This window comes from Mytilus californianus, unplaced genomic scaffold (genome assembly GCF_021869535.1).
Source record: "Mytilus californianus isolate M0D057914Y unplaced genomic scaffold, xbMytCali1.0.p SCAF_6, whole genome shotgun sequence".
NCBI lineage: Eukaryota > Metazoa > Mollusca > Bivalvia > Mytilida > Mytilidae > Mytilus > Mytilus californianus.
In genome coordinates, this window is record NW_026262712.1 from 1,179,002 (window position 1) to 1,196,703 (window position 17,702).

General features: G+C 33.7%; 2 protein-coding genes across 8 annotated transcripts in view; both read left to right on the forward strand.

Annotated features, from left to right (window-relative positions):
• Positions 1 to 17,702, forward strand: part of LOC127705234 (uncharacterized) — a 210,047-nt gene that overhangs the window by 156,016 nt on the left and 36,329 nt on the right. Inside the window, exon 13 of the mRNA XM_052209559.1 lies at positions 12,216 to 12,504. The gene's annotated coding sequence lies outside the window, so the exon portion shown is untranslated. The remainder of the gene's footprint in view (positions 1 to 12,215; positions 12,505 to 17,702) is intronic.
• The window catches only part of LOC127705235 (AP-2 complex subunit alpha-2-like), a 68,023-nt gene continuing 58,430 nt past the window's right edge, over positions 8,110 to 17,702 (forward strand). For all 7 annotated transcript variants that reach the window (XM_052209560.1, XM_052209561.1, XM_052209563.1 and 4 more), the window contains exons 1-2: positions 8,110 to 8,230; positions 14,368 to 14,445. In XM_052209560.1, coding sequence (XP_052065520.1) covers positions 14,382 to 14,445 — 64 coding nt within the window. In that variant the 5' untranslated portion in view covers positions 8,110 to 8,230; positions 14,368 to 14,381. The remainder of the gene's footprint in view (positions 8,231 to 14,367; positions 14,446 to 17,702) is intronic.

Consider the following 17,702-nt stretch of genomic DNA (forward strand, 5'->3'; position numbering starts at 1 on the left):
CCAAATAACACACTTGTCATCCTTCAACAATCCATATGCCTGATTCGGGTTGAAAAATATACGATACAGTTTTGTACCTAACAAAAATATGAGAAATTTGAAATGTAATAAGATTTCATCATTTAATACATAGATTTAAGAAAAAAAAATATAGAATTATTTTTTAAAGCTTTTGAAATCGTGACATGACCAACGCTGACAATGAAAGGACCAACATCGACAACGACAGGACCAAATGAAAATGCTAATAACTTTTTTATTTCTCAAAGGATTTATGTCAAATTTAAAACATAATAAGATTAGATCATTTTAAACATAGTTATAAGAAAAAATTCAGAAAAAAATTAAATTTTTTTGAAAACGTAACCTAACAAACGCTGACAATGACAGGACCAACCTCGACAATGACAGGACCAAATGAAAATACTAATAACTTTTTTATTTCTCAAAATATTTCTCTCAAATTTGAAATATAATAAAATCTCATATTTTAATACACAAAGTTAAGAAAAAATATAGAATTTTTATTTTCAAAAGCTTGCGAAAAAGTGACATGACCATCGCTGACAATGACAGGACCAACCTCGACAATGACAGGGCCAAATGAAAATGCTAATAACTTTTTTTTTCTCAATATATTGCTCCCAAATTTTAAATGTAATAAGATCAACGGCATTGACCTGACGGATGAAAAGTCCTAATTTCTAAGTTATTTTACTTACAAAAATTTTAAATTGTTAAATGTTGATCTATGATTAATAAGATATTATTAAAAAAAAAACAGGAAAAATATATGTGTTGGTGGGTAAAAAACTTGACCTGACAAACGTACGTTGGCGGACAGAAATCACAGCTAGGACAAAAAGTCACAAATGATCAGTATACAATTGTTATACTTTATCTACTCTGTTATTGGACTTAATATAATGAACACTGTCTATATATATATACATGCAATACAAAAGTGTCAACTCGGCCGGTACAGAATAACTCGGCCAATATTGAATGTTACGTAGCTGCCGTTAGGCACTTTAGGCACGTGCCTACACATAATTTTTTCACAAACATTTTTTTTATTAAAAAAAATAATAAACAACGTTATCTGTAGATGCACATGAAGTCGTCAAAACTCTTTAATTATCTAATGTCATTTGTACACTAGTCTATCATCCTTAGTGAATGGAGTATAATATATTGGATAGAATTGTATGTCATTGTATTCCACCTTATATAGAAACTATAAACTAGAACTTTGGTTCAGATCATTTCACTTCTATCAACAATTACTTGAATGAACCTCAACTTAGATACAAGAATTTTTTTAATTAGTTGTTGGCTTTCAACAAGCTTTCGAATAGGTCATTTGACCTACAATGAAACCCTTGCCAAAGTTAGGCGTCCATTTGGCTCTGCAGGATGTATAAATACGCAGTCTCGTCTGGTCAGAATGGGGACGTTAAATCCGATGCCTAGTGTAGATAGAATGCCGCACGCTCTCTTCACGTTAAGAAACTTGCAACAACTCTTTGCATGAGGTGTTCGTAGGTGGTCTACTGAATGGCAAAATTTCTGTTCCTATCCGTCCTGGACGACCCATATTACAGGACCTAGCTACCTATTGTATTTATTGTAAATTTTGTTTTTGTCCTGAACATGCATGAACTATTTGCCACTGGACGTTTAGCAATCAATCAATCAATCAACTAGCTTTCAGTAACTTCGAGTACTGTCAGATCTACGTGTAATGACCATAATTATTCAAATTCCTAAGCAGGTAGGGATTTTACAGTACAGGATGTAAGGACAATTGAATTTCTTGGATTTTATTAGATAGTCTGAACAGAACGGAACTTCTGCATGAGGCATCGACTGTGTTTGTGTATGTATTTGTGTAGCCAGGGGAGGGTGAAGGTTTAAGAATCAAAACATGAATTGTCGATACGTAGTCCAAAAGTTAGTATTATTATATAGTAGTCTCAGTGTTTACGTGCCTATTTTTTTTAATGTAGGATCGTCAATATGTACAATCAATTGACGTATATATCAATTATCCTCAACCAGAAAGGAATATATATGAAAATACTAAACAGGTTGTGCTGCTTAATAAAGGGCTACGCTGATCCACATTGGGCAATGCATATTGTAATTTATTTTTTTTATATATTTCCGATTGTACTGCCGGTTTACTCATCAGCCAGATGTAATTGTAAAATCATGTATATTTCTTCGAAATTTTTTCATGTATATTATCATGATAAAATGACCAATAAATTCTATGGTTTTCAATGAAAAACATGACAATCTTGTCAAGCTACATGTAAAAACAAATATAAGCATGTGAAAATGAAGAAATAACAATTCAACCGGTCACTTCATCTAAAATTTCGAAACTCATTTCGTTATTAATAAGATACAAATCCAACGACTGATGTGGATGGTTTGACTTCAGAACACCTTATTTACGGTTGATCAGCATCCGCAGACTTCTTAACTAACTTACTTAAATATATATCTTAGACAAAACATGTTCAAGACGCTATTAAACAAGGTGTATGGGCTTTACTCATTGTTGAAGGCCGTACGGAGACCTATAGTTGTTAATTTCTGTGGCTTTAGGTCTCTTGTAAAGAGTTGTCTCATTGGCAATCATACCACATCTTTTTTTTATACTTCTTACCCCAGTCCACAATAAAAGACAAAAAATATACAAAGGGTAAGGCTCAAAAGCACATTCAATAAACATCAAAACAAACTTCAGAAAGTTTCGCCAAGGGCGCATCGCATCTTCAATTAATATTGCTCTCTTAATCACTGAAGCAATTAACGAGGCCAAGGATAACAACGAGTGTCTCATCTTGATTACTCTATATGCTGAAAAGGCTTTCGATGTTGTAGACCATGTAAACCTACTTTGGAAATTATACTACCAAGGAATCACATGATCAGCCTGGTTACTGATTAAAGAACTGTATAATAAAACAAGTACACAGGTTAAATCTCAAGGCTGTATCTCAGAACCTTTCACAAATCAACAGCTATAGGGAGTCAAACAGGGAGAGATTATCTCTGCTGACTTCTATAAGGCTTACAATAAGAACATACTGGATACACTTGAAACCACAAACATAGGATTTAAGATCGGAACCAATTACGTAGGCTGTTCCACCACGTGCGCAGATGACATAATGCTATATATATTTGAAAGTTCAGAATTTGATGGCTTAACCCAACTTCGTACGTATCATTGAAAACTGTACTGCAAAAGACAGAGTTAACATAGTTAAGATTAACAGTAAAAACAGAAATTCTGCTTATCAACAAAAAGAATATAAAAGTAAAATCTTAAGCTTTTTAACGATGAGATCAGTGAAAAGTAGATCATTTATAAACACCTAGTCGAAGAAAGACAGGAACGAAATAACCAAAACATTGAGAATAGAATCTCCACTGCAAGAGCAACTATGTACTCCTTTATGGGAGCAGGACTTCACGGCATAAAAGGATTGAATGAATCCATTAATATCATACAAACTCTGGAGAACATATATATAATACCCAAAATGATTAACACTCCTAAGATTGATAGGTTGGTATATAAAGGTAAACAATATTCTCTTAATCCAAAGAAAACTTGGAAAAAAATAACTCACGATACGATCTACTCAACCTGAAAAAAAGAATTGGGCGGAAATAGATGAGTTTGAATGTCCCTCTAGTATCTTTCGCCTCTCTTTTATGAAACTAAATCTACACTTGAACATACCATGTATACAGAACACTCCACAGGGACTTATAAAACCCAAAGTGTTGTTTCCCGTTTCGATAAAACAACCAGTGAATGTAAGTTATGGAAGGCCCTGAAGATTACTTGCAAAAGACTAGGTAACGTGATAAATACTCACCACAGCAGATTAAAAGACAACCAAATCATGTATAACTATTTCTTTTAATCAGAAGAGGACTAACATAAACTGTTAATCGACTGCAGCACCAATACTTGCATACCTATATCTCACTTGGTTGCTACTTGCATACCTATATCTCACTTGGTTGCTATAGAAAGAATATGCAGAGATTGAGTTTAGGCATTGCACATTAAAGGAGATGAATTGTGGTGTTAAATAAAATAAAATAAAAGAGTTAACTTCAATCAATCAAAAAGCCTCCACAAACTATCATGCAATAGCCTATGTGCTATCGGTCAGGAGAAACGATAACAACTTTATGTCTTATCATATTTTAATCTATTTCAATGGATTCGTAGTATGCAATGTACTATGTACAACTAACAAATTAAGTTTACTCTATGACCCCATGCTTCTTACATTTACAGAATAGGTTACTACAATTTTTCAAACTTTAAAATTTAGGGTTAAATGAGATTTTGAAGATTAAATGTTCAGGAATTTAATTTTTTTTTTATTTTTAATGATTCAAAACTTGAGGTTCCCCACGTGATATAGAAAATCCTATCTTTCGTTCCAATCATTGATAAACCACCAAGACTTTTATTATAAAAAGTGAAAAAAAAATTTAAACTGCATATAGTTTAACCAATTTTATCAATGTGTTTTATCCATTTTAAAATAATATAAGCTTTTTTTAACTTAAATTAAACCATGTATTCAATATATATCATGGACATGCTCCAGGGTATTTATGTGAACATTTTGACTTGAATAATCATAATACCAGAAGTGCTGCACATAATTATTGTGTACCAAATGTTAATAACTGTAATAAAAACAGCTTTGTTTATAATGCTATACAAGACTGGAACAATCTACCATCCAACATAAAAAATATATCAAATAGATCTGCTTTTAAGACTGCAGTTAAAGAACAATTAAAAATAACAGCAAGAAATAGAGAAACTGGAGCGTTTTTATATGTTTTTTAAGAAACAATTGATCTTTCTTTTTTTTTGGTGAAAGTCAAATTTTAACAATAGTTTGAAATATTATTTTTTATATATTTTCAAACAAGGGACCCCATTGGAAATAAGCTATACTATGTAAGCTTTTATGGGATATCCCAGGCATTTTTCTAAGCACTGTTTTTAAAATATATTATGATACTATTTTAAAAGTATATATATATAGAGATTAGTAGATGATAATTTCTGTACACTTAAGAATACTTCGTGTATTGTATTAGATGTCCTTGTTTAATTCCAACGAGAATGTAACACCTCCCGAAAAGAAAGCTGATTTTTAACAGTTAGTTAGATGAGGGGATAAGACGTCTGCGCAATGCTAGGCGGTGTTGTCGTAGAAGTTAGAAATATAAAGTACAGGTTCCTGCCCCGCTCAGGGAGCAAGTTAAGAATCGGATCTACTCTAACATCGTTAGGTTGATTTTCTAGGCACTTTATATATATATATATCTTTTCTGCAAGTTTATTGTTTTCTGTTTGGTAATAAATTAATCATAAGATCTATTTTGTTACATCTTGTGATCTGTTTATTTGGCAATCGCCAATGGCAGTCAGCAGGGTTTAAGAACATCAGTTGTTCGACCTGCTAGTCAAATGCGTTTTGTTAAAAATCAACACTTTTTCACTGATTTGGTCTTTTGGAAAAAGTTGTTTGTGCTGTATTTAGACCCCTCTACCAAGATATTTGTTTTGCATGCATACGTATAAAAATTGCGGTTTTTATCCAACGCAATCATAGGTTTGAACGTTGTTTTCAATTTAGACTTGTTTATATTTTTTCGTTTGGGCTTGTATTATATTTGCCTTCGGGTTTATATGATCCGTTCATCCTATTTTGACTCTTTCAAAATTCAAGAGTCTATCCTAAATTGAGGTAAATTATATGGCCTTCCAAATACCGTTTCGATTCCTAACATCACTGAAGAGACATTAATTGTCGAAATCCGGATATGGTGTACAAATTTTTGCACCTCATGTTTGCGGTATACCATCTTTTTCTGCAAGTTTATTGTTTTTTGTTTGGTAATAAAGTAATAATAAGATCTAATTTGTTACATCTTGTGATCCGTTTATTTGGCAATCGCCAATGGCAGTCAGCAGGGTTTAAGAACATCTGTTCAGTTGTTCGACCTGCTAGTCAAATGCGTTTTGTTAAAATATACTTTTTCACTGATTTGGTCTTTTGGAAAATGTTGTTTGTGTTGTATTTAGACCCCTCTACCAAGAAATTTGTTTTGCATGCACACGTATAAAAATTGCGGTTTTTATCTATATATATATATATATACAAGTCTAAATTGAAAACAACGTTCAAACATATGATTGCGTTGGATAAAAACCGCAATTTTTATACGTGTGCATGCAAAACAAATTTCTTGGTAGAGGGGTCTAAATACAGCACAAACAATATTTTCCAAAAGACCAAAGAAGTGAAAAAGTATATTTTAACAAAACGCATTTGACTAGCAGGTCGAACAACGGATGTTCTTAAACCCTGCTGACTGCCATTGGCGATTGCCAAATAAACGAATCACCAGATGTTACAAAAAGAATCTTAACTATTAATTTAATACCAAACAGAAAACAATAAACTTGCGGTAAAGATGGTATACCGCAAACAAATGGTGCAGAAATTAGTACACCATATCCGGATTTCGACAATTAATGTCTCTTCAGTGATGTTAGGAATCGAAACGGTATTTGGAAGACCATATAATTTACCTCAATTCAGGATAGACATATATATATATATATATATATATTAGTTGCTTTGTCTTGTCTTGTGAATTTTTGTATAATTATGTGGTAGAATTAGCCTGAATAAAACTATACTATACTATACTATTTTTAATTGCTTGTCAGATTGTACAGTGTAAATACAAGTTCTCTCGATTTTAAGGGTGGATTGAAGATTGATTGATTGATTGATTGGTGTTTAACGCCACTTTCAACACTATTGTGCTATTTCGTGGCGGTAAGTTTTATTGGTGGACATGGTGGAGGAAGCCGGAGTGCCCAGAGAGAACCACCGACCTTCGGTAGGAAGCTGACAATCCTAGTCAATTAAGATGGGAGTCGAGTGCACCTGCCCCGTGCCGGATTCGAACTCACAACCTCAGTGTTGACTGGCCAGTGATATAGTAGTTCACATAGCCAGAAATTAGTAGCACTTTTGCTAATTAATATTCATAATATGTAAATGAGAATTGTACCACGTGATAATAGTTTGAACCTGGGAACAGTATATGTAATATATATGTTCCTGTTTGAACTGGACTGGCTTGATATCATTAAAATATTTAAAACACGGATATTATAAGTTGCCCGTCACAGAGTCCTTGTTTATAATCACTCTAATATTTCCGTAAAGTTGTCAGGCGGTCAAAATCAAAACAATGAACGCGAATTTAGTGAATTTTTCGTGTTTTCGTGAGTTTAGTCTTCTTGAAATAGGGACATTTTAACTTTACGTGGGAACCTAGAGTTCAATGACTACACATACAAGTCGGACTTGCTTATTCTTTGGACATTCAAGTTTCAAGTTTAATCCCGGCAACCTGTTTTTGTAATGACCTTGTTAGCCAATTTTCAACACGAAGTTTTCAAATTTGACGTTTCAGCCATTTTAGCCTGTATTTTATACTGCAATGTTAAAAGCCTCTCGCTTCGATTTTTAAAATAGCTCAGGAACCTTGATTTTTGCAACGACAGTCATTATGTTTCGTTTAAATGGTGTATATTGATTATTGTTGTGTATATTTATTTTCTGTCCCGGCAACCTGTCTATCACTTAAATTAAAGTTAAAACAGACATTTTTTTTTCAAAATTCCCTATCATTTCAATATAATTTCCGTGACCCGTATCCGATTTCTTTAGTATAATATTCAAATAAGCAAAGTGCCCGTTTAAGGACCATTCGGCCACCGAGGCCCCGTGGATTGAAGAAGAAGGACTGGAATGTTAATATTACTATTATTTTCATATTTACTTAAAAGACAAACAAATCATTCCTGCCTTGTGAAGTTGTGTTATTAGTTTACTTGACGGAAGTAAACTTTTTTTATACGTTTAACGGAAATAATTAAAATACTGCTATTGTGACGAAAGAATATAGTGTCGAAAAATGTAAGGACGAAAGCAGATAAATTTGGTGGGTGTCTTCAGAGCCTCGACTTGACGTTAGACATGCAAATGGCGGACATGTTTCGCCGATGATACACCTCTCTGATGAGTTATCATTATAAAAACCTTTACAACAGATATTAACGCTATATTACATCAAATTTAAGAAGGTATTTAATGATATTATACAAAAATAACATGCAAAATATACACCAAACCCTGAATGAATAAATAAACGCACATTATTCCTAAATCTTCCGAGTACATAATTTTTAATATCTGACATAGACAAACAGAAGAAGTAAAGTGAATGAGTTCCATTCGCGATGAAAAGATTATAAGTCAACTACCATGTCTTTTGCGCTACTATTGATAGTTTATGTTTGATAAACATGCTGCTGGTCTCGGACATATTTGTATTTAAAGTATTTGGAGTAAATTAATGAACCTGATGATGATGAAACGCCTACTTTCTACACTTGACATAGTTTGGTAAAAGAAAATATGGGATATACACCAACGAGACACAAGAGGCAACGGTCCAAATCAAGTCTACAACATGAACACTCAGTATCTGTATCGTGTCTTCACTTTCTAAATTATAGATCAGTGATTTCTCACTAAAAGTATTAACTATTATGCAGTCCGGTAAATCAGCCCACCTAAGGTTTTGATGGAATATATTTCTGCTTTATATATGTATAAAAAATGCATTAAATTTTATTTGAAACTTCTCTATGAAAACTCAATTTTATGCAATTTTGGCTATCATCTGGAAAACTTGACAGGATGAAGAGTAACTGTTAACTTATAGGTCAACTGTTCAAACGGAAAAGATCTACTATTGCAAACTTGCATTATTTCCTCATCATGCTTATAGTTCTTGTAATCTGGCCAGGGAAGCTGATTTATGCAGTTAACAATGTCACATGCATACAATAAATAAAATGCTACATGTTCAAATGTATAGTTGTATCAGCAGTGTTTCAGCTTGATCTTTTTCACAGGGCGGTCCGACTGACGCCCTGTGCCCTTTTTCTGACGCCCTGTGCCATTTTTAAGACGCCCTGCCCTTTTCGCGAGTTCATGCCTTTATCATGTTTATTGTCATATTATTTTGATGAAAATACTATATAATTCCACCTGCCTTCATGTTTCTGACAAGTTTATGACCCTCAGCTAATTAACACAGGGGTTCAAATTTACTTTAAGCAATGGAAGGTCCATGACCTTTGACCAAAGATACTTAAAGGTCCTCCATTATTCTTAGAAGGTCCAATTTTTATTGAAAATTCAAATTATAAAAACAGAAAATGCTTACCATAACAAAACACCCATCATATCTTACTACATTAACCTATTTTTTTTCTGAATGTCTTAAATAAATTCAGTCAGTAAAAGGCTTCCCCTTTTTCCAACACTATATGCTGTGTTAAATAACACTTTGTACCTTTATAATTGGTTTGGTTTCAATTGCTGCTTAAGAACACTGGCCTAACTTTGTGTCAGATAACAACTCAACTTCGTTTTCAAACTTGGGTTTAGTTTCTTTTAACCACTTTTTTTTTGCAAGATACATCGTGTACATAGATGCTGGGTAGTTATTTTTCATCATAATTTTTATGGGGTCAAATTTTAATTTTTGTTGTCCAATGAACCAGGGCACTTTCCCTTTCACTGTTTGTGGGAAAAATTTACGTTCTTGTTTTTCTCTGTCGTATTATTGGTCTGTAGTCAGATCCTGTCTTTCGGGCTGCTTTAAGCCATTTCATCAATCAGGTTACAAGAGCGCAATTATTCGTAATGCATTTTCCATAGGGTACCACTGGTGTTCCGTATTTTTTTTCTCGAAGACTACACAAATTAGGGAAAAACGGATTGCAGTTCCTGTTACTAGAAAAGCCAGTGTTGCAGTACAACCAAAAAAATATATAGGGTCATGCGGCAGAAATTGACTTAAAATGCAGTTGAAAAAGATCGTCTATTTTTTTCGCTTAATGAAAAAGGCATATTTTTATTGGCTCCAACGTGCAGAAATGGAGGATATTTTCTATACTTCGTAAAATGTGAATATGATTTTCTGCAATTTTTAAACCTAATTGGATAAGCTTTCGATTAAATGTAATTCCAATCCTGTATCATCCAATCAGAAGCCGTACAGGATTCTATTCTGAGTACCATCTTGGGGTAAAAAAATTGCCGGTAAAATGTAAACAAATAATTGCGCTCTTGTAACCATCACCCCCCTTGTATCCTTTATTTCACCAATCACCCCCTTTTTATCCCCTGTTTCATCAGGTTTTCTTTTGGAAGGGGTCGCTCCAAATCCAAACAGACTCCTACTGTTTACTGGTTATGTTTTAATATCATATTCTCAAGTTTCCCAGGATCTTGTACGGCGACCAGTCACATCTCTTTTTTGTAAAAATATTGATTACAAATGCTTATCTGCTTTTTTCAAGTGATTGTACTTGCAAGTCTTTAGATGAAACAAAAGAAATTGAATGCCCACTCCTACACGTGGGCAGAGTGGACAAGGTACAAATTTTGCCCACTCGGTGCCCACTCCCATGGTGGGCCGGTGGACAAAGCAAAATCCATCCGAGCTGTAGTGTATCACAAAACCGTTCTATTCTCTTCATACTTTGTCGACATTCGAGCCCACCCTAGATTTAGATATGGAAATCAACACAAATAGGAAACAGACTATAGCTTGAATTCACGTTGATGAAAAGTCCATTTGACCCCATTTCTCGCTGTTTCACATTTTTTCCGAGCAAAATGACTATTTTCAACATTTTTCAAAGCCTTATTCAAAAAAAATGTCTTTTTTCTATAGGTTACAAGAGCGCAATTATTCGTAATGCATTTTCCATAGGGTACCACTGGTGTTCCGTATTTTTTTTCTCGAAGACTACACAAACTAGGGAAAAACGGATTGCAGTTCCTGTTACTAGAAAAGCCAGTGTTGCAGTACAACCAAAAAAATATATAGGGTCATGCGGCAGAAATTGACTTAAAATGCAGTTGAAAAAGATCGTCTATTTTTTTCGCTTAATGAAAAAGGCATATTTTTATTGGCTCCAACGTGCAGAAATGGAGGATATTTTCTATACTTCGTAAAATGTGAATATGATTTTCTGCAATTTTTAAACCTAATTGGATAAGCTTTCGATTAAATGTAATTCCAATCCTGTATCATCCAATCAGAAGCCGTACAGGATTCTATTCTGAGTACCATCTTGGGGTAAAAAAATTGCCGGTAAAATGTAAACAAATAATTGCGCTCTTGTAACCATCACCCCCCTTGTATCCTTTATTTCACCAATCACCCCCTTTTTATCCCCTGTTTCATCAGGTTTTCTTTTGGAAGGGGTCGCTCCAAATCCAAACAGACTCCTACTGTTTACTGGTTATGTTTTAATATCATATTCTCAAGTTTCCCAGGATCTTGTACGGCGACCAGTCACATGACTACACATCAATTCAATTGTGAAGAATTAAAGGAAATACATAAGTTTCCTTTCAGTAAAGTTGCATATTTCAAGATTATTTTTATTCTTGATTTCATATATTTTTGTTCAAAATGCTTTTGTAACTTTTTAACCTGCAAAAATACGAAAGTCCGTCGGGTGTACCTAACTACCAGTGGGAAAGTCCGAACCCGTAAATGGAAGGTTACGGACCTCGGACCACCGCTTATTTGAACCCCTGTTAACATTTACAGCAGGTGTTATAAGTTGTGATTACAGGTAATCCACTTATCGCTATCGGATGGGTCACTAATCCGTTCAATATTAATAAGCCTCATAATTGACCATTATAATTATCTTTCCCAGTAAAATTGGTCAGTCGGTATTTCAATTTCAATATTTCTCAAAAGACTGCAATTTGCAGTTTGTTTATCTATAGATGTTTTTATAGTTTCGTCCATTGAACAAAATTGTTTTCCCCCGGACAGTTTGCATTTTAATTTCAAAATTTCTCAAACGATCACTTTTTATACGACCGCAAAAAAATTTTTGTGGTCGTATATTGGTATGACGTTGGCGTCGTCGTCGTCCAAAATCACATTAGTTTTCGCACTCTAACTTTAGTTTAAGCAAATGGATCTCAATGAAATTTTACCATAAGGTTCAATACCACAAAAGGAAGGTGGGGATTGATTTTGGGGGTTATGGTACCAACAGTTAAGGAATTAGGGGCCAAAAATAAGCATTTTTGTAACTTCCAGACATAACTTGTGTGCAAGTGTATGGATCTCTCTGACATTGTACCACAAGGTTCCATATCACTAAGGGAATGCTGGGATTGATTTTGGGGGTAATTGCCTCCAAATTTTAGGAATTAGGGGCCAAAAAGGGGCAAAAAACAAGCATTTTTCTTGTTTCATGACAATAACTTGTATGTAAGTGTATGGATCTCTCTGACATTGTATCACAAGGTTCCATATCACAAAGGGAATGCTGGGATTGATTTTGGGGGTAATTGCCTCCAAATTTTAGGAATTAGGGGCCAAAAAGGGGCAAAAAACAAGCATTTTTTCTAGTTTCATGACAATAACTTGTGTGTAAGTGTATGGATCTTTATGAAATTGTACAACAAGGTTCCATATCACAAAGGGAAAGCTGGAATTGAGTTTGGGGGTAATTGCCCAAAAAGTTTAGGAATAAGGGGCCAAAAATAAGCATTTTTCTAGTTTCCAGACAATAACTTGTGTTCAAGTGTATGGATCTCTCTGAAATTGTACTACAAGGTACCATACCACAAAGGGAAGGCTGGGATTGATTTTGGGGGGTAATTCCCTCAAAATTTTAGTAATTAGGGGCCATAAAAGGGCAAAAAAACAAGCATTTTTCTAGTTTCAGGACAATAACTTGTGTGTAAGTGTATGGATCTTTATGAAATTGTACTGCAAGGTTCCATATCACAAAGGGAAAGCTGGGTTTGAGTTTGGGGGTAATTGCCCTAAACGTTTAGGAATTTGGGGCCAAAAAACAAGCATTTTTCTAGTTTCCAGACAAAAACTTGTGTTCAAGTGTATGGATCTCTCTGAAATTGTACTGCAAGGTACCATACCACAAAGGGAAGGCTGGGATTGAGTTTGGGGGTGATGAATCATAAGGGGGTTCAAAAAATTTGGGGGGGGGGGATTTTTTTTCTTTAAAATTTTCCATTTTAAATTGGTTATTTCTGATTTATATATAAAAGCAAATAATAATGATATGGTTTGAATAGGTAAATTAAAATTTTTTAAGTTCTTAGACCACTTTCATTCTGTGTCAGAAACCTATGCTGTGTCAAATATTTAATTACAATCCAAATTCAGTGCTGTATCAAGCTTGAATGTTGTGTCCATACTTGCCCTAACTGTTCAGGGTTCGACCTCTGCGGTTGTATCAAGCTGCGCCCCAGCGAGTTTTATTTCAGCTGATTTGACGTAGTTTCGTCACATTTTTTATAATTTTTCAACAAAGTCTTTCGACAATTTCGATTATAAAGATAAAACTTTATTCAAAACGTTCAGAAATTTTTTCACAAGTCAAACAGGTGCTATCTTTATCATGTACTACACATGCGTGAACGTATTCCTATAAATTTAATAGACAGTAAAACGTAAAATATAAAATCATTTAGTATCAGATTACCGGGAAATGAGAGAGACAATATATTTCTTACTGAGCAACTTAATTTAAAAAATGATAATTTCTTGCCTTTTTGTTAAACACGAACCAATCCGTAGATGAATCTGGATTCATTCTAAATTCATTATCCTCTTCCCGTTTTCATTTAGTTTAAAAATCGAAAGTAAACATGATCTATTCTTGATAAATTTAAAATATACTGTCACTTTAATCGTTCCAAGTTTATAAAAATGAATTCCAAATATCGATTTAAACGTTTTTTCACAGGCATAATGATTATGCAGTGAAATAGTCGTTACAATTTCATTTCTGCTGTGATTCCTGGTTTTAAAAAAGAGGAACCCAACTTTTGTTGATCAGGAATGTCCAATGAAAATAACTTGGGGATATGTACATGACGTATAATTAGTAATATACGTCCTTGGCCCCTTACTTTTACCCAATATAAGGTTGATTTTCATCTCGCTTAAAAGTGACTTAAGCCCTCAAACTTTAGCAGCAATAGCTGAAAAATTTACATAATAAAAGAAAATGTTTGACGTGACCTTTTTAAATTATCAATCAGCATGCTAAAGTGCCCTTTTTGTGATTGGCTCCCTGCCCTTTTGAAATCCTAGCTAGAACACTGATCAGACTTAAAGTGTTTATATTATTTTATCTAGGTTAAAAGGTCATCATGCCGGCAGTGAAAGGAGATGGCATGCGAGGATTGGCTGTTTTTATATCAGACATTAGGAATTGTAAGTATCAGTTTGAAATTTTACTCTGTTGCAGTGTGTGCCAAACTGTCTTACATTCTATGATCTATCGGGCATTCACGTATACACATGATATGATATGTTTGACCAATATGACTTTTGTAAGACAGTGATGCCATATACATCATGTACATGTATATGATATGATTGGTTTGAGCAATATGACTTGTCAGACCGAAAAAAGATAATGTAATAGCTAACTTGTTGTAATCCCTTCTTCATTGTATTTCAGACACGTTTAAACAAAAAAAATCATATCACAGCTTTGAATTGTAAATTATTAATTCAAATGTAAACTTATCTATATATTCCACATACATTACATATACATATTTGTACAATTTTGCCAGATCTTTATCAAACTTATATCAAAGGTGTATCAGCTATGTCTAGAACAAGTTTGAATATCAGAGCCGATCAAATATTTTTATGGTCCCGCCATAGCGTAGGGGGCAATAAGTTTTACCTTTTCCGTCCTTACGTGCGTACGTCCGAAAGTTGGTTTCCGTTCTCTAACTTTAGTTTGCCTCAACCAAATGTTATGAAACTTATACACAATGCTTATTACCACAAAACACAGATCAAGTTTGAATTTTGGCGGTGTCACTTTAACCGTTCTAGAGTAATGTTCCTTTAAAAATGGAAAAATTGCTGAATTTTTTCGTTTCCGTTCTCTAACTTAAGTTAGCCTCAACCAAATGTCATGAAACTTATACACAATGCTTTTTACCACAAAATACAGATCAAGTTTGAATTTTGGAGGTGTCACTTTTACTGTTCTAGAGTTATGCCCCTTTACAAAGTTTCCATTTTCTAACAAGTTTAATTTGCCCCAACCAAATGTTATGAAACTTATACACAATACTTATTACCACAAAACTCAGATCAAGTACAAATTTGGGTAGCGTCACTTTTACCTTTAGTCAGTTATGTCCCTTTATAACTTTATATGATATGCAAGCGGAGGCATCATCTGTGTCCCATGGACACATTTCCCATTTATTTTTAAAGAGTTATGTCCTTTGGAAATATTAATTATATGAAAAATTGCATTATTAGTTCTTTCAAGCATACATTTCTTTTTAATATATTTATAAAAAGTTTTAAGGAACCAAAAAAAAACATTTTTTTTTAGTTATTGCCCTTTGATTGATAAAATATATATGTGCAATGAGGGACACATTGGAACTCAGATGTACAGTGAAAAAATACAATTGCCGGTGAAATCAGATTTTCCTGACTGGTGCATGCATGCATGTGATCATGGTGATGGGATAACCTTATCAGGAAACCCAAAATTTTACAATTTATTTTAATATAACTAGTATCAGGGTTTAAATTACTGCTAATACCACAATTACTGTACTGTGAAAGAGGTCAATTGCAAAATTAGTCAATGAAAAAGTGATTTTTATCAATTGTAAAGTCATTGTTACATTTTAAGGAATAATTAATGAATTAAAGCGGCAGAATTCAGATATTATATAAGGCCACTTTTATTTGTTGGTTAATGGATCCGCCGACCCTGTTTTTCCTGATTTTGAAATAAAAAAAAAAAGATTTTGAAGATTTTTTTTAATACCGCCGACCCTTTTCTGTTTGAAGAAGTACAAATAAAAATAAAAACATAATAAAAAAGATTGGCCTTTCTTCCTCCAGTCGGAATACCCTCGGAGTGGATTGGAAAATCCCGTGCGGTTCCCTGTTCAGTCAATGTTTCATCATGATCTAATGCGGTGAAAAGGAACCAGTTGAAAATGGAGGTTGACGGCGGGTCAATTTTTTTTCAAGTGTTGAAACCCGTCGAAAGGGGATGTTTTAGGGCAGTTTGTCTGCACAAAACCATTACAGACTGTAAAAGACATTATTCTTGAATGTCTTAGTGAAAGCGTTTTTGTTATTGACACCGTGAAAGCTTCCAAGAAAGACAAATTGACTGACGATGCCAGCGTTGTCCCTTTGGACACACCATGTGAAGTACTAGCCAATTTCTTAGAAATTCATATTTAATTGTACTGTTCCATTAAACATATGAGGTACCTACTAAAGGGAAGGATCTTTTAACTTGCTGCCAGGGATTTGTGTCTGATTAATTGGCCTGATTATATAAATACCTAAATACCTTCCCACGGTACCTATTAATATGTTTTAATGGAACAGTCCTATTGAGTAGGAATTTAAATAAGATCCATGTGTTTTTATACGCCCGTTTACGGGACGTATTATGGTATACAGTTGTCCGTCCGTCTGTCCGTCGTCAACATGTCCAACATTAACTCAAAAATGCTTTAACCAATTTGCATAAAACTTTGGTGAATTGCTTATATCTATTGACGTGAGCTCCCTTTCGTTTTTTATAAAATTTAGATTTTACGTTTCCGAGTTATGGGGTCTTATTCATTAAAAAAAGGGGGATTTTCCAGTTTTCGGACAATAAGTCAGGAATGCTTTCACCAACTTGCAAGAAATTGTGGTGAATTGTTTATATCTATTGACATGAGCTCCCTTTTGATTTTTATAAATTTTAGATTTTACATTTCCGAGTTACAGGGTTTTATTCATAAAAAAGGGGGGATTTTCCAGTTTTCGGACAAAAAATCAAAAATACTTTCAGCAATTCTTATGAAACTTTGGTGAATTGTTTGTATGTATTGATGTAAGCTCCCCTTAGAATTTTATAAATTTTACATTTTACATTTCTGAGTTATGGGGTTTTATTCATTAAAAAAAGGGGTGATTTTCCAGTTTTTGGACTCATAAATGCTGTCACCAATTCTCATGAAACTTTGGTGAATTGTTTATATCTATTGATGTAAGCTCCCTTTTTATTTTCATAAATTTCTAATATGACATTGAGAATTAATTGAACTTTATTTGTTCATAGTCTGACAACAGATTTACTAAGTATTGCACAACAGCAAGAAATCTTTAATTGAATATAAATTCAATTCATATAACCAATTTCAAGTTCTTTGACTACATTTATTCAGAAACCTATAATATGTCAAATATTTAATTACAATCCAAATTCAGACCTGAATCAAGCTTGAATATTGTGTCCATTTTTGCCCCAACTGTTCAGGGTTGGACCTCTGCGGGCGTATCTAGCTGCGCTCAGCGAAGCAGTTTATTCTTATTTAAATTGATATAAAGAAGGGATATAGTGAACAAGATCCCAACACAAAATCAGAACATGTATTACTGTCATAGAATGCCTGACAATATCACTTCAACATTTA